General features: G+C 37.7%; 1 protein-coding gene across 3 annotated transcripts in view; it reads left to right on the top strand.

The window, feature by feature from the left end:
- Positions 1 to 3,573: 3,573 nt before the first annotated feature.
- LOC149625180 (lachesin-like) overlaps positions 3,574 to 23,135 on the top strand; it is a 164,973-nt gene continuing 145,411 nt past the window's right edge. For 2 of the 3 annotated variants that reach the window (XM_089851953.1, XM_089851951.1), the window contains exon 1: positions 3,574 to 4,423. In XM_089851953.1, coding sequence (XP_089708079.1) covers positions 4,294 to 4,423 — 130 coding nt within the window. In that variant the 5' untranslated portion in view covers positions 3,574 to 4,293. The remainder of the gene's footprint in view (positions 4,424 to 23,135) is intronic. The other variant, XM_089851952.1, reaches the window with a different exon arrangement.

The following is a 23,135-nucleotide window of genomic DNA, read 5'->3' as shown; positions in this document are numbered from 1 at the left end:
CACTCCCTTACTAGATCAATGCCTCAATTCATTCATTTGAACAAACCGAATTGACTAAATATTGACATATTTTAGAGAGATTGAAAACAGACAACTGGTAATATCATAAGTTTATAAAATATGGTCCATAAGTATGACACTACTTCGTAATGCTAGAGACCTACTGAGAACGACGCGAGAATTGGCTACACTCGGTTTTGCAATCAATCTTCCTATTAGTCTGTACTAAGCCTTTGACAATGCTTCACTAGGCGTCGCTTTACGAGAATCTGACCTACGTCACTTCATGACAAGCTCTCAGTAACCAGTGAAATACTTAAGGAACATATCCCATGAACTTATGGTAATATTAAAGGAAAGTGATCTCTGATTGGTTGATATTTCAAAGAAGATCAGGTAAAAAATAAGTTAGTCAAAACATGAAGGCTCACCAGAGGTTCTCATATGGAACATAACTGAAATCCGCAAAGCAAATAAATTTCCCAAAAGACTTCACATGTAAGTAAAAAAATATAAAATTTAACCAGATTTTGCCTTACCACGGTTGACTAAACATGTTCCTAAACATTCCCAAATATTTTATTTTTCACTGTCTTTTCTACTGGAGTGGAAAAACTTGGGGAGAAGGTTGTTGGTGGTAAAACAAACATAAGAAAAGAGGCCTACTCTATTTTACTCTCGACTCTTTTCCCCGTTTTGTATCGATAAACATTTTTGGATAAAACGTGGGCGTGGGGTTGAGGCGAAGGAAATCTCTTTCGTTTTATCGAAATCGCTTGTATACTGAAGGGAATCGTTTCGTTCCCATTCCCGATTCACCAGCAGAAGAGTTCTAAGAGAGTCAATCGGGAAGATGTCGGTAACGCCACGACGTGGGACCCGGCTACCCCCTTCTCAATAATAATAAGTTGGCTAAAAGGTTCTTAATATAGTGGTCAGGATACTAGAGTACAGATGGCGTTCTAGAGAAATTTCCTCCCCCGTTTCTTAACTTTGACCGCGCTTCAGGTTCGCCATTAATTTGTGACTCTAGCATCTACAGCCGGTTTGGAACTGAATGATTTTAATTGAAAGAACTACAAACTTTTCAGTCTGTTCTAGCATAGCCAACTCGATTACGCGCATCAGAACGCTGCGCTGCTCGCGCTATAGCGTTCGTGAGCGCGGATCGAGTGGGCTATGGTTCTAGGTAGAGGTTGTATTGCACTCACAAATGACTGGCAACTTGGCTTACAAGGGACGTGACAACCCTGAAATTCGTAGTGTAATTTTTCTTAGTTAAGCCTTGGTTTTTTTAATTCTGAAATCCCTCACGCTTTGACGTTGTTATGTCACGTGATTAATGAATACGGTGGTGAGGAACAACACGTTTTAACACATACTTTACAGACTAGGAGGATTCATACAATTTACACAAGGAGGCCTGCCTTTAGACTCACCCACGGAGTCAGGCCTCGTGTAACACCTGAAGCTTGGACTCCTTCCGTAAACGGTAAGAGTCCTAGTCCGTGAACTACATATACATTCAGGATATAGCAGATCAGTCGAATAACTTATTTCAAGTGTTGCTATACCGACGACAGCGACATTGTCGCATCACGCATATAGATAACATACTCTACGATATCCTAAAAACCCATACCAATTCAATACCTGTACCATTCCGCTGTTCCTTAACAAGTACAAGTGGACTTTAAGCCGAACGGCTTCGAAAGACAAGAAAAGGGGGAAATACCCAAAGAATACCGTGTTTAGATACCGAGGAAGTGAACATAGGAAGGAAACACGAATTTCTTTTATAAACAGCGTCGCAACATCAGGCTTGGCAAGTCTAAAAAAAAAAAAAGAAAATGGCAGTTTCGTAGCCTCGATGAATCATTCAACGGAAGAAGGACCAAAAAGCATAGACGGTAAGCTTATCCCCCATGCACCGTACCAGATAAGACTCGAGCTACGAATATCCCAACTCGATACAGTCGCCGCCGCCGCTGTTTTTACACGACAAAAATCAGAAACAAGAAGTGAAATGAGATAATGGTTTTTCTGGTAACTCGATACCTATAGCAGAAAAGAGGGACCACTCAAACCATATATGGTGATAGGAAAACTGGGAGAGTGCTGATACCTCATGAAAATATAATATGCACGAAGAAGGAAATTAATAGCGAATTCCATTGGACTGATCCGAGATGGCTCGCCGTTTCCTCATCTATTTCGTTATCAAAACCGACAAAGTCTTCAATAAGATCCTTCTCAGTTCGACCTTGAAGAAAGATACCCATCATTTCCGGAGTGGTTCCTCGCCAACGTTGTTTAGCGCTTGCGTAACATACGTATTTAAAGAAGGTAACGCTAAGCAATCTACTACAACTTTAGACATCACTGTGAAACTCACCGAGGAAGATTGTGGTTGGAAACTAAATGAAACAGGCTTTTGTACGGGGGTTCGTGCCTCTTTGGCGGGTCCTTCTGCTTGACAACATCGCCACCGGAAATACCGTAGGCGAATGAAAGAACAAATTTCTGATTCCTCACCTCAAAGGGTCAATTCATCCCATATTAGTTTTTACGCTAGTATGAACCTACGAATATTAAAATATGTGGCGCTCTTGAATACCGACCACTGAGTTACTTGATGATCAAAGAGGCAAGTAGTAATAACAGTGTGAAGTACAGCAAGAAAAGCGTAGGTCAAAGGTAACGTAAGGGCTAAATCTGCTTCGCTATAGTTTAGAGGAGGGCCGGAAATAAGCGCAGGACACTGGACACTGTCCAATAAAATTTTAAAATGTCTCATAATTTTTTTAAAAACTAAGTGGGTTATTAGACATTTTGACCAATAAATTTTCCAAAGTTTTGATAGCTTGGCTATGAAGATGCGACACTATATGCACGCGCTAGTGGACAATGTCCAATAAATTTTCCAGTCAAATAGGGGGTCACTGGACACATGTCCTATAAGAGATTTTTCTTATTTCCGGCCCTGTTCCTAAGTGCCTTTCTCAGTTGATTGCAAATGGGCTTTCAAATTAGAAGCGAGAGAAGTTCACAAAATTCGAAGAAGACTAACGGCTTTTCTTGGAACGATTTAGCTCTTTTTGAACGTTTCTCGGGAAAATTAGTTTGTTAAAATTATAATTTTTGTTTCTAAAAGTTGAGATTATGCCTTGATTACTTTTATAAACGAGGTTAATCTCCGTTAATTGTGTCTAGTAATTTTAGATTGTTAACAATGGACACAACCAACCGCAGAAGTTTATAATTCAGAATAACCTCTTCAGGTGCGTGGGAAGTAAGACAATTGTTGCACGAATTCGAATGAAACGAAACGATATGTGGGCGAAGATCTCGAGTTACGTTCGTGAAATTTTGACGTCAATATAGCGAGGTGTAAAAGGCATAATCCCACATCTCACCGCGAGGTATGCGGCCATAACCAAAAACCTCTTAATGTCTAGTGATTTTTGCATGATATTATCAAAACCAGAGTTACCCTCTGTTGAATCTATTCTTTGCATTAATAATGACACATTCTGTGGAAAATGGAGAATAGTCTATCGTTTCTTCCTTTAACGCGAGCTAGAGAAACTTAGGGAAATAGTGGAAAACCCTAAATTCCCCTTGGATACACAGATCCGGAGAGAGCTGCGGAGAGAAAACCGGAGGCTCAGGAGGAGAGAGAGGAGAGAACTTTTGGAAAACCGTAGCGCCGCCACACAAACTCCATAGACATCTTTTAAAAGAGAGATAGACAGCGGCGGTCCACTTGGTACTTCAGCTTCGGAGAGCGCGTTGCACGGTCAAGGAAAATCTTACTCCTTCCTGAAACAACGTCGAACTTAAAGCTCCGTTGGAGAGCTGGCTAGCTACGGAGTTAGCTAGAGGTTTACCAAAATCTATTTCATTGGGATTAAATACCACTGTATCTATTCAACCATAACATTTGAATATAATATATTGACGTAGTAGATGAGGTTAAAATCACCAAGTGAAAAAATATAACCTCGGTTCTTGGAGAATGGAAGTTTTTCACCGTGTTTTAATAAATCTACGCGTAATACAAAAATTTATTAAAACAACCTTTCAGAGGAGTTAAGAAATGATCTAACACAATATTAACTATTCAGCATAATAAATACTTCAATGGAAAACTATGAAACTGATATTTCACCACATGGTCGACGTTAACCTAACGTGTTTTCCTTCAATGCTTTATAACTAACTGACCAGTACTATCTATAGAACTAAAGTGAACAATATTTTAACCAAGTTCAATATTACTGTACAACAATAATGACCAGATATACGGGTTCGGGAAGTTCAAAACGACGAAGGTGTCATAATTACATGGATTTACGAAAGATGTTGCTATCATTTGGCATTTCATTGTCCCTATTGGTGACTTTGGCTGATTGCGGTTCAGGTGAGTTTGACGAAAATTAATTAAGGTTATTTTTGTTACTGTAAGCTATGATGGGTAATTAGTGAATTTAAAATGAACTTGTGATAGTTCCAGTTGAGGGTTTGAAATTATTAATTACTTATTTGTTACCAAACTGCCCAACTTTATAATTAATTCAAAAATTTTAGTTTAATTGTATGCTGTGTTTGTTGTTACTCTGTGTTCATAACGAGATTGTACTGCACTGGTTTTTTTTTGGTAACGGATTAGGTAGGGTTAGCACTGGAAAACCTGCAGGACAATCAGGTATTTTGAAATTGAGAGTCAGGGAGTTTTAAAATTGTAATTCAAAAGGCAAATAATTTTAAATCTGAGGCAACTGTGTTGAACTATAAAATTTATAGCAAACGTGTACCACTCTAATACGGTTTCAGTAATGTTGAATAACACTACATATTAAACAGCGAATATAACGCAACCCATATACGTTGTTTCATTAATTAGGCATGGAAATTAATAATTTAACCCTTTGCGATAATTAAATACACAAAAGCTTAAAAGTTAACTTGCAACGGATGCATAATAACTTATGTGTATTTGTTTTCCCGTGTTGATAAGGTTTGGATGTTGATTACAATTAAATAATTAAAGAAAGTTCTCGTTAATTAATCTACATCCTTTAACGAATTTTAAAACTAATTAAGATGTAGTTAGTTGTTCGTTAGAAGCGACTGCGGTCACAAAATGGTCGCGTAGCTATAGATGACATCACGCCATATTGGCAAAAATAAGATCACGATAACCCACGATACCTATTCAACCTTTTTCAAAACTTATACATCCATATGGTTCTTGGTACGATAAAGGTCAAGGACCGTCGTCCATTTACCGGACTTCATATCCCCTTTAATCTTTTTAAAATGTTGAAACAAAAATATGTCAGATTGTCACGCGAATATCTAGTTAATCATTGGGTGTATTTTTCGCCTTTTAAATTCTACCTTTTTGCAATTGCAATGGCAATCTCGTACGAGAAGTCAAAATACTATATTTCCAACCCATATCTTTTTTTTTAAATTTACATAAGTCACAAAACAAACCGGCACGACAACGTTATTTACTTCCTAAATTAACAAAACAAAATGTTACAGAACTATTTATAATCAACTATGACCAACAAAAGAAAAAAAACTAAACTTTTCATTAACAGTAAATGCCCATCCAGACTAAAGTAAAATCTGACGTTTGCATCGGTTGCCTGGTTAATTTAGTTTCGAAGGCGTCGGTACGTTCATTTCCCTGTTCAGACGCGAGAACAGACGACTTAAAATGGTGATTTTTGAACCAAGACTAAAATAGCCCAATCCAAAATCACAAATCCCGTCAATAATCCTAAAACTTACAGCGTCTGATAAAGCATAGCTCACTCAATCACGCGTGAGTAAGGCAAGATCGAGTAAGCTATGGCTAAAGAAAAGGCGCTAACGAGGTGGTGCCATCTCGATACCGCTTGACGAAACTCGAAATTTTCAAGGTATAAACCCGCGAATCTTTTACTCAATCGTTGACACCTGTCTAATTAAGCGAGCAAAGTGACTTGACCTATGTGAACAGTCTGAATGGGTCTTTAAGGATAGCGTATTTTTTCGTCCGTAAGTTATATTCCGAGTCACGGCACCGAGGGGCAATGCAACCATGATAGTGGCAAAAAAATGCTGTCTAGCTTAATTAAATATTTCCACGGACTTTGTATTTCTTAAGAGGACCAGTAAAGAAGAAATCCTTTTTTCCCCCAACCAAATTAGCAATTAAATGGCCTTGATATACTAGAACTTTAACCATTCCCTCGCTCGTGCATACCGTTATTATATAATTTAAAATTGTAAGCGCTCTCCCAATTTATAAAATCCACATTCCCATTTTGTAATTTGACTTAAACGTGGGGGCGGAGTTTTCAGTTCTGTAACATCATTTTTATTACTTTTTTTTTTCAATAATACGTACGACTCGCTACAAATTGAATTAAACGAAACGGATAGTGATATAAGATTAGAAAGCACTGACTCGATACGATGTTAGAACGTTAGTGGTGGCGCGTTTTCCTGACGTAAAGTCAAGTCACGGGGACTGAAATATGATAAGAGCGCTCGGGTTCTCGTCGCGTGCAGTTTGTCATTTGTAGAATCGGAACGCGCGAGCCAGATCAGCGCGTGTTTGCTCCTTTGAAAAAAAAAAATAAAACTCAAACCCCTAAAAGAATATAATGCCTAAAGAGGAGTCGGAACATAATTCCGCTTGTCGTCCATGCATGACTGCTCTGGGAAACGTTTCCGAGTTCGTTCCTTTCTATTGCTCTGTTCAGGGTTAAGGATTATAGAAAGAATGGTTTGGGATACCCATGGTGCATGTGTAAGGTAATGTAGGGGTTTATCAAGAACTATATTTTGAAGTAGTAGCGTTACTATTCCCTGAAGTAGTGATTGGGCAGTGTCACATGACGCTAAGCGTGTAAAGACTCGGCGAATAGTTGCAACGGAAGAGTCATAAGTTCATAAGATATGTTTCATAAGTTTCTTACTGGTTACTGAGAGCAAAGAGAATATACCAAGAGGAGCAGAAATAAGAGCCTTTCACAAGGCTTTTGGAAAGCCCGGCCACGGTTTTAGAGTAACTAGATCCGGTTTTTGTTGATTGGCTAAGCAGCGACGTCTTTTATTGGTTACATTATGTCGGCTGCTTATTTTTGGTGGTGTCAAAGGGTTGATCTCTGGGTTGACCATTTACGTACAAAGGTAATTTTTAAGCAGACAACACGGTCACGTGAACAACCGGAACTAGTTTCTCCAAATTCAGAGCCGGTCCCTATTTACAAAGTTTCTGCTCCTCTTGGTATATTCTCTTTGCTGAGAGCTTGTCATGATGTGACGTAGATGAAACGTCATAGATTCTCCTAAAGTGACACCCGGTGAGACGCTGTCAAAGGCTTAGGACCGACTAAATAGGAAGACGGAAGTACTGCAAAATTAACACCGAGTGTAGGACTTCAATTCTCGAATGTCGTTCTTGAACTTTTTTTCAGTAAGTCTCCAGCATTAGGAAGTATAAAAGTGCCATACATATGGAACATATCTTTAAAACTTACGTGATGCCTATTCCCAATGTACTGATAACGCAAGAAAATTCACGCATGCTCTTGATATAGGCCCGTCCCATCGTAACACATTGCATATACATCCTTGTAAGGTTTGGTTTCGGTTAGGTTTTGTTATGAGTAAGATATGGTTAAGGTTATTTTAGGTTAGAGCAAGATTGGTTTGGGTTTCAATAGGGTCTAAACTTGGTTTGGTGAAAGTCAGGGGAGGTAGGTTTGTTTTGAATTTTGTTATAGATTTCCGGTAGTTTTCGTGTTGAAAGCGCTTTCCCAGTTTTCCCATCCCCAATAAGGTGTATATGATTAGACTCATGGCTTAACCAAGTATTCTACGAAGCGTATCCCAGTTATACTTTCTATCGTGGACGACTCGTTGCTCTGTATATCATGTCGGATGGATTTGGTTGGGAAGATGGACGTGGTATAGCCAGCCGACCATCGTGAGTAAGTAGCCCAGAGATACAAGCCCGTACGCTTGACGGGGGAGACTGGAATTGGGGAGATTAAGCGCGGATTATTATTGTTATTATACAGCGTCTGATTTTTGACTTATTTTCCAGAGACATAGTCATTTTCTCATTTTCACACGCCTTGAATATTAAATTAAGTTCGTCTGCTACAAGTTTCATCATAAATAACGTAACAGACAGAAGTATGACTTAAAATGTTTAAAAGAAAAATATCCGAGGGAAAAATTAACTGATATGGAAATGCGAGTGTCATACCAGGAATACATAAATTTCTTCTACTGCAAGAATCCTCTACCGTAGACCCCATACCAATATTTGATTGAAGATAAAGGGAAAGTTACGTATTCCTGGTCATACTTATAGCATTATACTTCTGGTTACGGCAACGATGATTTCGAGTTTTAGATATTTTGATTAGAAACAGTGTCACGTGTCCCATCTCGGATTACCGATTGGATGCCGGAGGTCTGGTCTGTGTTAATGGTGTTCTGGGGTCTAGATATAGTCGAAGTTGTATAAGCAGATAAGGATTAGTTTTGGGGTACAGAGATTATATAGTATAAGGAAGTTCGGTTAGTATAAGACCTCCCGAGGATTATTAACATCCAGGATTACCGTTTTCGGTCAGGTTCTCGTAGGATTATGGTTGCTAGCTGAAGGATTTAGGCCAGTCTAAACATAGTTGGTATTTAATGCCAGGGTTAAGAATTAAGGGTCCGACCGTGAAACCGAGTTTGATTTCTACGCATCTCTTCAAGACGTCCGCGCAATAAGGTTTAGGCAGTTCTAAACATTGGGTGCAATCTATATCTATATAAATCAAAAGTCCTGATTGACTGACTGACTGATAATCAACGCCCAGCCCAAACCGCTTTGCCCTAGATGGCTGAAAACTTGCAGGAACGTTACTCATAAGTAGTAGGCGCGTACTAAGAAAGATTTTTCCAACACGCCGCCATCTTAAAAAAGGCACCCAGAAATGTAAACAATCTTCTCTATGCAACAAAGTCCGCGCGTTTCAACCGATTTCACAAATATTTAGTACACTGGTTTCCTTTAACCTATAGACGGGCTGAATGGTCTTTGGGTTCAATTTGTTGCCATATTTTTAAATGGAGGCCAATAACTTAAAAACCCTTCTTTGTGGAATAATGTCCGCATGAAAAAGCATCCCTAGGGGCTGACGGGCAACGCCGAGTGCCTTCGCTCCTAGGGTGCTACAAAAATATTAGTCATCAGTAAAATCTACCCATTCTTTAAATTATTTTGATGGAAGTTCTATTATACGCGAGCGACGCCGCAGGTAACAGCTAGTTAATACATACATCCAAGTCTTGAGTGCGCTCTACTTTAATATTACCAGTTATCTTTTTGTTAATTTCTCTAGAAGAGGAAAATATTTAACCAACTGGGTTTCTTTTGAATGAACCAATCTGGGAAGGGAATGCCTTAGAATTTATATTTTAATTTGCTTTAAAGGGATTATAATAGATTAGATTTGGAATATCTGGTAAAGGTCCCAAGTGTATTTCATTGGCTCAGAGGGAATTATGATTATAGACCCTTCTTACTGTCACTCTTTCCGCTATTCCTATTTGTCTTTGTCAACAAAACTTCGTAACTGCTACCAGATTTAACGAGAAATCATATAGATAGAATCTTGATAGTGTCCGTATTTCCATTTCTTCGATATTTAAACGAACAAACAACGCGAGTTCACCAAGTACAAATTAGGTTCCATCTGTACTAGGCCTAGCTTTCTAAACTACATAGGCAAAGGATCGTGTCAAACCCTTGGAGGGGTGGCGAAATTCGGAAGACAGTATAAGACAAGGGACGGGGAGTATAGTAAAGCGATTTGAATATCAATCCTTAAATCGAGTAAGGCGAAGGTTACTGCCGGCCCCGAAGAGATTTTCTCTGTGATAATTGATGGCCATTGTCATTCCGAAAATCTATACAAACCAAAGACAATTTTCTGAACGTTTAAGAGAGAAAACGCTACTCCATCATTTACGAATGCTATTGAAATGGGCATAATCGAGGGCGAGCATCGAGCAACGACAATTATACAAAATTCACGCTTTGCAAAGAGAGATAGCTACGAAAGGAAAGAGGCGCAGCCTGGATGGAGGGAGGAAGAGCTAGGGAAGATCCTTTACGTTGTTATTCTATTCGGAGATGAAGGAGTTTGATAGCCAAAGAACAGGACAATTTGAAGAATGGTTGCCCAAAGACAAATTTGAGGAAGTTATTCAAGAATCTAGAGTTTGGAACTAAAATCATGAAGGATATATACGTCAGGAATTTAAAATTATTCGTAGAATGTCAGGGATAAGTCAGGAATTGAAAACTATTCATAAAAAGTCAGGGATAAGTCAGGAATTGAAAACTATTCGTAGAAAGTCACGGTTAAGTCAGGAATTGAAAATTATTCGTAGATAGTCACGGTTAAGTCAGGAATTGAAAATTATCCGTAGATAGTAACGGTTAAGTCAGGAATTGCAAATTATTCGTAGATAGTCACGGTTTAGTCGGGAATTGCAAATTATTCGTAGATAGTCACGGTTAAGTCGGGAATTGAAAATTATTCGTAGATAGTCACGGTTAAGTCGGGAATTGAAAATTATTCGTAGATAGTCACGGTTAAGTCGGGAATTGAAAATTATTCGTAGATAGTCACGGTTAAGTCGGGAATTGAAAATTATTCGTAGATAGTCACGGTTAAGTCGGGAATTGAAAATTATTCGTAGATAGTCACGGTTAAGTCGGGAATTGAAAATTATTCGTAGATAGTCACGGTTAAGTCGGGAATTGAAAATTATTCGTAGATAGTCACGGTTAAGTCGGGAATTGAAAATTGTTCGTAGAAAGTCACGGTTAAGTCGGGGATTTAAAATTATTCGTAGAAAGTCACGGTTAAGTCGGGGATTTAAAATTATTCGTAGAAAGTCACGGTTAAGTCGGGGATTTAAAATTATTCGTAGAAAGTCGGGGATTTAAAATTATTCGTAGAAAGTCGGGGATAAGTCGGGGATTTAAAATTATTCGTAGAAAGTCGGGGATTTAAAATTATTCATAGAAAGTCGGGGATTTAAAATTATTCGTAGAAAGTCGGGGATTTAAAATTATTCATAGAAAGTCGGGGATTTAAAATTATTCGTAGAAAGTCGGGGATAAGTCGGGGATTTAAAATTATTCGTAGAAAGTCGGGGACTTAAAATTATTCGTAGAAAGTCGGGGATAAGTCGGGGATTTAAAATTATTCGTAGAAAGTCGGGGATTTAAAATTATTCATAGAAAGTCGGGGATTTAAAATTATTCGTAGAAAGTCGGGGATAAGTCGGGGATTTAAAATTATTCGTAGAAAGTCGGGGACTTAAAATTATTCGTAGAAAGTCGGGGATAAGTCGGGGATTTAAAATTATTCATAGAAAGTCGGGGATAAGTCGGGGATTTAAAATTATTCATAGAAAGTCGGGGATAAGTCGGGGATTTAAAATTATTCATAGAAAGTCGGGGATAAGTCGGGGATTTAAAATTATTCATAGAAAGTCGGGGATAAGTCGGGGATTTAAAATTATTCATAGAAAGTCGGGGATAAGTCGGGGATTTAAAATTATTCATAGAAAGTCGGGGATAAGTCGGGGATTTAAAATTATTCATAGAAAGTCGGGGATTTAAAATTATTCATAGAAAGTCGGGGATTTAAAATTATTCATAGAAAGTCGGGGATTTAAAATTATTCATAGAAAGTCGGGGATTTAAAATTATTCATAGAAAGTCGGGGATTTAAAATTATTCATAGAAAGTCGGGGATTTAAAATTATTCATAGAAAGTCGGGGATTTAAAATTATTCATAGAAAGTCGGGGATTTAAAATTATTCATAGAAAGTCGGGGATTTAAAATTATTCATAGAAAGTCGGGGATTTAAAATTATTCATAGAAAGTCGGGGATTTAAAATTATTCATAGAAAGTCGGGGATTTAAAATTATTCATAGAAAGTCGGGGATTTAAAATTATTCATAGAAAGTCGGGGATTTAAAATTATTCATAGAAAGTCGGGGATTTAAAATTATTCATAAAAAGTCGGGGATTTAAAATTATTCATAGAAAGTCGGGGATTTAAAATTATTCATAGAAAGTCGGGGATTTAAAATTATTCATAGAAAGTCGGGGATTTAAAATTATTCATAGAAAGTCGGGGATTTAAAATTATTCATAGAAAGTCGGGGATTTAAAATTATTCATAGAAAGTCGGGGATTTAAAATTATTCATAGAAAGTCGGGGATAAGTCGGGGATTTAAAATTATTCGTAGAAAGTCGGGGATAAGTCGGGGATTTAAAATTATTCGTAGAAAGTCGGGGATAAGTCGGGGATTTAAAATTATTCGTAGAAAGTCGGGGATAAGTCGGGAATTTAAAATTTTTCGTAGAAAGTCGGGGATAAGTCGGGAACTTAAAATTATTCGTAGAAAGTCGGGGATAAGTCGGGAATTTAAAATTATTCGTAGAAAGTCAGGGTTAAGTCAGGAATTTAAAATTATTCGTAGAAAGTCAGGGATAAGTCAGGAATTTAAAATTATTCATAGAAAGTCAGGGTTAAGTCAGGAATGGAAAGTTATTCACAGAGTTTCAGATATTAGTTATCGATTAATGCTGATTAAACGTAATTAGTTCGACTGACGACTCTGGTAAACACCTGAAGATGGTCTGAGATATTGATTGTCAAAAATTAGATAGAAAAGCTGCGAATTTTTCGCATAAACCATGAAATGTTTCGGACCAAAATTATAATCACTTAAAATAGCCAAACCATTTCTCTAAAAACTCTGTGTTGATAGCGAAACAGAGAGACGTCGGAGAAGGAATCTTGGCGGCGCAATTTCGCTTGGGGCTTTTCCTTAATATAAAAGGAAAACATCCTTCCTTTCCTGCCTGAAGCTTCGATGCCCTTAGTTGAAAAAGACTGTGATCCCCACTACGCCTTGCACCATACATACGTACGTACATACAATATATGGTATTTCCTTTTTGCGCTTTAACTTTGTTTAGTTTTCTAATTCTCCCCCGTTCTGGCCCGGCTCGTTTCTCCTCAGGCTGTCCTTTCTTTTATAACCTCGACTAATTAGTCTTTAATAGTCGAGCCAAAAGATTCTCGCCTAGCTTTTCGCCTTTCTCCCGCTCCGAAAAAAGGGAAGAGGAAGATAAAATTTTTAAGAGACTGGGCACACTAGCACCGCACCATCTGCGTTACCAAGACCGTGCAATCTTTTCTAAGAATTTTTACTTTGTCGTCCGCGAGGGTTTTCCAAAAACGATAAGATAATTTTGAATAATATCTTGGATTTTTTTAACAACTTTTACTCAAAAGAAGGGAATACTGTTTCGTAGTGAATCTGGGTAGAAACGCCGGGTGTTTCAAAAACAGTGGTAGCACATAATTACAATGGGTTGTATGGGTTATTTTTGAATTGAATATGTAACTTATATGGCATTTTACCCTAAACCATGATTTGAGCGTTTTAAGGATGGTTCCTTAATTAAATTCGAGCATTCTTTCAGTTTCAGGGGTTATACAAAACACTCCAATCATAACTTGATTAGGGGGTGTCCCTTGTAGCCCACTGTACTTCGGTTTTACCACCCTTTGTGAAACACTCTATATATGGGGATATCTATACGCTGGTGTGTCGTCTGTAAAACTTGTACTTTCTCGCAAAATGCTTTAGTGCATTCAAAGTAAATACAGTGGTGAAAACATGTTGTAAATCTGTAACTATTGACTTCCTGAAAAAAAGGCGTTCAATTCTAAATTCTACATTTACCTAGATTGACTATGAAACTGAACCAAGTTCTTTCCTCGAAACTTCGAAAAGTTAGGAGTATTTTTCGGAATAAAAGTGGTATTACTTTTATTTATAAATTTGTTTTTCAAAAATTATGATGCATTACCAAAAGAAAAAGTTCTAGTTAAAAGAAAACGTGTTTATGGATATGGAGGAAGTTTATTATCGCCAAAGTACGAACTCATGGAAACCCAAAATGATTATTGATACGTCCTCAGGTCTTTAAACGGATCTTATTAGCACTCATATGCTTATGGAGAATATTATCGGGTTATGCTAAAACTAAAACTTTAAATTACTAGGTAAATCTGGACCTTCTAAATAAGGATAAAGTAACCAGGGTTTTAGGGCTTATTTTTAACATTAACAATATGTCACAAGGTGCCCCATAAAGACTGTTAACTTAGTGAGGCCATACCATAAAAGTTCAGAGTAAATTTATTGGTTAAAAGGAAGATTTCCAAATTACAGTAATTAAGACTATAAACACAGGGAGAGGGAAAACCGTATATTTTGTTTATAATTAGACCTCGGGGATATAAGTTATAAATTATAAATCATTGGTACGAAGTACTTAGAGACAGAGACTTGAATGGGGACAAAACCGACTACACTGTTTACAAAAGGATAAAGAGTAAGATTATCACGTGATCAATAGCTTTCTAACTATAGATAAAATCAAGTTAGAGATTCGCACATGGGATCGAATTTGAGAATGGGCCTAAATTCCCAAATAATTAACCACAATCTAATACGTGTTTGTATAATAGGGGATGTGCTTCTAGACGCGTCAAATATGACGTTTATTACCACGAGACATCCCTCTCGCGAATCACAACAGCGCGACTCTACCACGTGACTTCCCTCTCGCGAATCACGACGACGCGACTCTACCACGTGGCTTCCCCTTCGCGAATCACGACGGCGCGACTCTACCACGTGACTTCCCCTTCGCGAATCACGACGGCGCGACTCTACCACGTGACTTCCCTCTCGCGAATCACGACGACGCGACTCTACCACGTGGCTTCCCCTTCGCGAATCACGACGGCGCGACTCTACCACGTGACTTCCCCTTCGCGAATCACGACGGCGCGACTCTACCACGTGACTTCCCCTTCGCGAATCACGACGGCGCGACTCTACCACGTGACGCCCCTCTCGCGAATCACGACGGCCCTACTCTACCCGCGACGTCTGCAGTGACGTTTTGGGTACATTCGAACAAGCTGAACAAGCCACAACTAGCATATTATAATTATAGTTTCAAGAAAAAAAATGGCTAAGAAACTTGTTAAAAAAGATAATCCTTGGACGATACTACGTGATGTGGGAGGTTACGCTTCGGGTGACGACAATATTTAGAAGTATCATTGAGGGCATTACAAAGAATATATAGACTTTTTCAGTTACACCATATTTATCAGTTACTCGAGCCAGTAGGTTATTGATTGTAGCAGCTTGCTCTGGAGTATTTGTCATAAAAACTAACCAAGCGAGTATACGATAAACTGAATTGTTCTCAATTTAATTCTGAAATGAAATGAAAAGAAAACCCGGAAAAAACATACGGGAGACTCGAACGAATTCAGTCTCAAAGACTTTTTATTTACAACCGAAGAAAACTAATTTATTCGCTGTCGTTGTAATAAACGAAGCAAAGGCGTCTTGACTATCGAAATAAAAATATAACAAAAAGAAAAAGAAGTTCGTTCCACTTTAATCCGAACTAAACCCCTTTTGACGCGAATTCTTTTCCTCGCAATGGTGTCTTCTTTTTCTTTGAACACAAATATACTTGTGTTAAAGAAAAATAAGACGCGCGTAGAGGATTATTTTGGCTTTCAGCGCTTTTCTTCGGAACGTTTTAAACTTGTAATATATTGCTGCTCGAAAAGCGTGCGTGTGTGTTTGTGTTTTCTATAAAAGTGGGAAGGCAATTCGACCAGTGGAAATAATAAAATTCTAAAGTTGCCATGAGTCAAAATTAGATCAGCCTTGTAAAATCTCATTTACGATAAATTCTTTGCAATTTCATCAATATCCTCGTACAGGACCGTGTCCCTGGTAAGTCTGCCATAAATGAAAGGGTGTGTTCTTTGGGTCAAACTGAGTGTAACGCGTCAAAAAGAACATGGGTGGGGGGTCTAAAACGTTTAGTTATGGAGATATGGGATCCCAAACATTGATTGGCCCCTGAAACAGTCGCACATTATGAAGTAATTAGCTTTACCAAGAAGCGATATCTAGTTTACTAGGGTGAAGGCATAAGATGCCTTAAAATTCGCACGCCATAGTCCCAGTCCCCCTTTCAAAATACAAGGGGGAACGTAAAAGGAGGCCGGGCTATTTCGCCTCTCCTCAGTCAGAAAATACACAATTTTCGTCATTCGCGTCGGGCTGACGTGAGTTTTCAAGAACCAATGAAATGCTGGTTGTAACTTAGAGGCGGGGATTAACTCCGGACCTACGTTTGGACTGGATATAGAGCTGGAATTGTGGCGAATTTATATCTTCTCCCTAATAAACTAGATATCACTTCTTGGTTAAACTGAGTGTAAAGTGTCAAAAAGAACATGGGGAGGTCTACAACGTTTAGTTATGGAGATATGGGCTCCCAAACATTGATTGACCCAAAAAGCAAAGAAATTGTCAGACATGTGGAGTAATTAGCATTACTTTATCAGAGTACGCACACTTCTACCCATTTAATAGTACACTTAAGCTGGGCAGACTTATCACGATCACCCTGTATAACATGGATATTTTAACACATAACTAACTTGAGTTTTGGCTTTGTAAAAGTGCATTTAAACCGAACAGAACTCTAAATAAGTTTAGTAATACTCGACGACGAAGAAGAAAAAACGAGGAATTCTCGAATGAAAAGATGGAGTGTGAAGATTTGTCTTTTGGAACGTAATTAGGCAAAGACATGGCCGTCCGTACAAAAGGCGCCAAAAGAGAGAGTTCGCGCTGTCGCTTATATATTTAACGCGCTACACGCGAGATCCCGTCTTTCAAAATTGGGAAACAAAGAATACCTTTTTATTTTCATTACATCTATCCTCTGTCACCCACCGAGAGCTTAAAATACATCATACGAGAAAATTTACGCGAACCGAGTTATGGAAGATGAAGACGCGCTGCCCGGATGGTTGTCAAAAATAAACCCCCTGCATTCTTTTAAAATGACGCCTTTGTTCAAATACTAACTGTTCTTTCACGAACAAGGCGTAAGTGGTATACATTTCTAAATCCGTCATTGCAACGACAAAATAAGAGGCTCATAACATTACCCTGGGAAGTATATTACACAATGTGTTGTGATAAGAGTGGTAGTGCATCAAAGAGCATGGGGAACGCAACATTGAGTTACGGAAATATGGGCTGCCAATACTTAGATTGACCCCTATAACATGGAAATTGTAATACACGTGGACTATTGTAGAACCCATGTTCTTTGACAATTTCCACCAAGTTAGGCCCAAAGAACAACAGACTCCTTAATGTATGGCAGACTTATCAGAAACACCCTGCATTATGTTAGGCAAATTTAATATGAAACATTTTTCATTTACATTTTTCCTTGATTTTTAATGAAAATATTTAACGTCGGATCATAGCTTTAGCCTCTGGTACCATCCTCGCATACTTTATTGAGAAAATTCGTCTGCTTATATTTTGACTCCACCCACAAACTATGTATATAGCGACTTCTAGTGGTCGAAAATGCCATTCTTATCTGTATTTTCGAGGTTAAACAATTTTAAATCTTTTTCTTTTCGAAATTGCGCCAGTGGCAAAAAAGCAAAGTGGACAAGAATGCGATATAACTCCCGATTTAGTGGAATTAATTTTGAAAGTTAAAAATATATATAATTATGTTTCTTTAAATGTTTCTTTTTGTTTAAGTATCTGGTTTTATTTTCTTTGTACTAAAATTACTATTGTAGTACATTTACAAGCTATTTTTAGCCATATCGTAGTATACGATAGGCTCTTAGTTTGACCCGAGCCGTAGTAGTAATAGTAGTAGTAGTAGTAGTAGTAGTAGTAGTAGTAGTACTAGTAGTAGTCGTGGCCGGAGTTTTCGCTTTCGTTATCGTCAGATTTTAGCTTAAAAGGAACTTTATATTACCACAACCCACCCATAGGGGTAACTGGGCTCGGTTAGAGATTTAATTTTAATTAAAATTTTTTCAGGTCAGACCCGGGAATCGAACCCGGGTCGATGGTGTAGTAGGCAAACATTCTAACCACTAAACCATAGAGACTTGATAGAAACCCCGAGTTTTTTATTATTTATTTTTATCTCTAAAATGTCGGGGTGATGTGGGGTGGGGTACCTCTTAATCTGTGGGGTCGGATACTTATGAATTTGTATGTTTGGGGTTTTTACATTTATTTTCTTTTTATTTATGTGTTAATTAAATAGATAACGATTTTCCCCGTTTCCTACCGCGCTCCTCATGTGTTTCGTTCTCGTTCGGTAGCTATCGTCATCTATGATTCTATGTTATGTTTGACTGGAACGTTTTGGCGGTTAATTCAAATGTGGGTTTAGATAGAGCTAACATAGTGTTAAATGAGCGTTATGCGTTTGATTATTTTAGCATTGCTAAAGGTAATTCGAGGGGATAATCACTAAAATGCGTAATCACTATAACTAAACTTTCTCTTTCAAAAGTTTCTGGGCATAAGTCCTTGTTAGAAATTTATAAGATGCGATAAGTGTGCATCGGCATAAGTCTATGTTGTAAACTCATCGAGGTGATTATCACTAAAAACTATCTGTTCTTCGATTCGCCGGAATATTAGAATTACAGCATAAGTAAATTTATACAGTTATAACTTAATCACTGTTTAGAGTAGGGAATCGAGGGGCTATTCACTCTGATTTTATGCACGGTAAATCAATTAAGCATAGAAAAAGATAGCGCTATTCACTCATTAGGGTAAGGTATAGAGGGGTTATCCACTCATTAGGGGTAGGGTATAGAGGGGCTATTCACTCGTACGATATGGCTACTATTACGAGCCCTTGGGCCGTCTTGTTATTATTTACTTTACTAAGGCAGTATATACATTTAAAGGGACTGCAAAGAAGGCATCGGCGGGTGGGTAAAAATTATTTGAAATACGTCACAAACATCACGTGATGCCAAGATACAAAGACTCCTCATGGAGTGGAACTGGACATCTAGTCCTTGTTTTTTTGCGAGATTGCAGCGCCAATTCCATGATTTAAGGTTCTTTGAACCACGCCCCTCCTTGGTCACGTGCCTCTGACGTATTTCAAATAATTTTTACCCACCCGCCGATGCCTTCTTACAGTCCCTTTAAAGTCCAAAATATAAGAGAATAAGGCCGATAGATGGCGAGCGCAAGTTTTGAAATTATAAGCCACTCCCATCAAAACATGCAAAGTAGTCGAGGGTGGGTAGGGAACGTTCAACGTTCTTCTTGCATAAATCCGTTTTTGGTATTACGAACAAGTGATTTGATTGGATGGACAACAGTTAAAAAGGGCTTGCGCATTGTTTACGTCGATTAAGGGACATGACACAAGTTCCTCCCACACATATATAAATATCAACGTGCCACAATAAGACTTCTCTGTGCCACCTCTATAATTTCCCAATACTATTTGCGGAAGTTGTTTAAGATGCTAACATAGCGCAAACATTCTGGAAATGCTTTTAGGCTATATTGTAAATAGTATAAAGTGGACTTACTTTGACACATTCAGCGTATATTTATTCAATTATTTGCACAATTGAATAGCTCGTAAAATCAGGAAGTCTACATAAAAGTAGCCGCTGGAAATGTTGCACTATTATATTAAATGCAATACATTCAGCATAAGTTTTTAAGATACGTTCCATAAGTATGACACTACCTATACTTCGTAATGTTAGAGACTTACAGCTCGAGCTAGTTCGAGAACGACAAGCGAGAATTGACTACACTCGGTTTGGCAGTCCATCTTCCTTTTTAGTCTGATGAACTAAGCTTTAACAGCGCCTCACCAGGCGTAACTTTACAGGAATCTATGACGCTTCACCTACGTCATTTCACGCTGACAAGCTCTCAGTAACCAGTGACAAACTTATGGAAGATATCTTATGAGCTTATGATTCAGTTATACCAAAGCACACAATAGAATTTCGAAAGCGTTTGAGCAGTGCAAATAAAGTAACAGTTTCCATCTAACGTTTCCCCCGGAGAGACATTCACGGTATTTGAGAAAAACTATACGTAATTTCAGAGCGTGAACTGTCTCTAGACACAATCTAAACAGCGTACGTTGTCAATTGGTTCGTTTAAATTATATTTTGGTCTGTGGTAGATGATTGGTTTACTTTGCAAGGAAGCTAGTAGTGAATAATAAAGAGATCAAGGAGGTTGGTGTAGGTCGCAAATAAAATATAAAATTATCATCTCTTATTACAAAATAATTAGCATTCAATTAATCTTTAAAAACGAGGACAACTGCGCTACCCGCCAATGGTTTAGTATGGCGTCTGCTAAATCGAACCTCTTACCCCTACTGGATAGGTTGAATTCTACCAAGCTGAGAGAGGTAAAGGTAGGGTAGGGGTAAGAAGTTCGATTTAGCAGACGCCACCCGCCAATTGTTTAGTGGCGTCTGCTAAATCGAACCTTTTACTCCTACGGGATTGGTTCAATTTTAACAAGCTGAGAGAGGTACAGGTAGTGTAGGGGTAAGATGTTCTGGCTAGCAGATGCCACTAAACCAAAGATGTGACAGTAGTCCTCGTTTTAAAGACTAATTAAATGCTAAACATTTTGTAATAAAAGATCGTTTACTTTTTATAATATTTTTCCTTTTATATTTAGAAAACGTTCTTTTAAGGTATAATGTGTAGAAACGGGATCTTTTCCTTTAAATACAGGCTTTCATTAACCAACCCAGTGTACATACCTAGCTCTACACTTTCAACAGTGTTATTTCTATTTGTTTTTGGTACATAGAAGATATTTTTCTGTCAAGATGGGATATAAAATGTTCCACCAATTCAATATTATATATTATAAGAAAACGTCTTGGTTTGGACCAAGGCCGAAAAAACAAACGATATGTTTGAGGTTTATCAATTGACTGAAGTTTCAGATATTGAAATTTTTTTCTAGTTATTTCTATCCACTCAATCCTTAATCACTATTTAATTCAATCAACTGATTTTACTGTTAATCGATCTAGTCCCTCTAAATTAATTGAAAAAATTACATATCTACGCTTTTTCAAGAACAATAACATTTTCCGAAAACATTTTATTATGAAATTAATTATTTTGAAGGGAGTACGTGTTGAGGGATCAGTATTGAATATTTGAAATGTTTTACTGGATGTCTAAAAAGAGCAAGCGAACTTTGGTATAACTCGAATGGAAAATGTAAATATTTAATAGATGCCAAACCAGGGTGTTGCGCGAATTTATACATTTAATTTCGTATATCGAAATGCTACATTTCTATTGTCGCCTCTATGAAGGTAAAGTAGCACTGGAACTTCCATTTCCGTACTTTAGAATTTCTTGGTCATAACTCAGTCTTCATTTGAAACGTCACCACCCCTTTCTACATTGTTGGCGCTACTTTTACACCGGTTTCGTATTACGCGTAATCATTTTAGCAAGCGTAAAGATCATTTCGGAAAACACAGTGGCGAGGCCACCATTGGGGTGTATTCTCCCTCGCACCAAGGGTCATCGCCAGACGGTGCCAAAGTTCACTACGGGCAGGAGGCTAGTCAACTAGCACTGCCTATAGCGGTGTTTCTAAGCGAGCGAGAGAATGAGAGAAAACCCCCCAATGGCGGGATCACACCTGTGTTTTAGTTTCTCTGTATGTAATTTCCAAAATGGTCCACTCACTTACAAATGTACACCGATTACACTGAGTGATCGGTCGTTCGGGCGCTAGCGAGTGTCAAGCCATAACCATAATCATTCATATTCACGAATGTTTTATATTGTTGGGTTAATAAGGTTGGTGGGCTAGTCCGGAGTGTCATGTACCGTTTACTAATGTGAAAAGGTTTCGATATATTGGCTGAGTGTGTTGCGACGGCTCAGATGACCCATACACTGGAACCACTGGTTATTATAAAACGCCATATATTGGGAAAATAGAGGAAGGGAAGGGGTTTCGAAGTTAAATGTGACCTTCTTGGCATAACTAGTAATAAATGATGTGTTTAACCATATTATTTCCGCGGGAAATGAATATAACAAGTCATTGGTAGTGGTACTGAGAAGTATTTCTGTTTATGTGATCTTTACCCTTTATCACACAGGATAAACTTTGTTGCTTTGTCTTAAGTAGACGACATTCACTGTAAACGACAGTCTTATCAACAACTTAAAACAGATTTAAACTTCTTTTGGTGCAAACTTGAAAATTTGTCAAGCCAGCAACAATTAAAACATTGTCCGTCAAGGTGCTTACAAGTTAGTGTGCATCGACACGAAATCCCTTCAAAATAATTAATTTCATAATAAAATGTTTTCGGAAAATGTAATTGTTCTTGAAAAAGCGTAGATATGTAATTTTTTCAATTAATTTAGAGGGACTAGATCGATTAACAGTAAAATCAGTTGATTGAATTAAATAGTGATTAAGGATTGAGTGGATAGAAATAACTAGAAAAAAATTTCAATATCTGAAACTTCAGTCAATTGATAAACCTCAAACATATCGTTTGTTTTTTCGGCCTTGGTCCAAACCAAGACGTTTTCTTATAATATCTGTCTCTTCAGTCTTAATGTAATTAAATTTTGAATAATTATGTTTGCTTTACCGTCATACCATTGCACTCTAAAATATAACGGTGCATTCAAACGCCATTTATGCTGTTTTTTCCTGTGGCAAAAAAAGACATCATTTAGGGTGTACTTCAACCCCATTTTTATGATCAATTCACGCCATTTTCTAATATTATTTGCAAGTATTGAGGAAATATTAGGCATTTATGCACCATTTACAGTGGTTTTTAACATCTTTTTTAGGCAATCTGTTGAACTTCTAATATTAATTAATTTAATGGTGTTAAAAGTAGGGAAAAAGTACGCTTTTATTAAACCAAGTGAAGTGAAAAACTGTGAAATAGTTGTTAAATATTTATTCTTTCCATATTTAGCACCACGTTTATAGTGTAAAACAAACCCGTTAATACACCATTTCAAGTCCCTGTTTACCCATTTAAAGACCCTATTTCCCCCGTTTTAAGGCC

This window comes from Phalangium opilio, unplaced genomic scaffold, assembly GCF_054372755.1.
Source record: "Phalangium opilio isolate 3A_F unplaced genomic scaffold, DU_Popi_V2 ptg000105l_1, whole genome shotgun sequence".
Taxonomy (NCBI): Eukaryota; Metazoa; Arthropoda; class Arachnida; order Opiliones; family Phalangiidae; genus Phalangium; species Phalangium opilio.
Note: the sequence above shows the minus strand (reverse complement) of the source record. Positions and strands in the feature narration are given on the sequence as shown.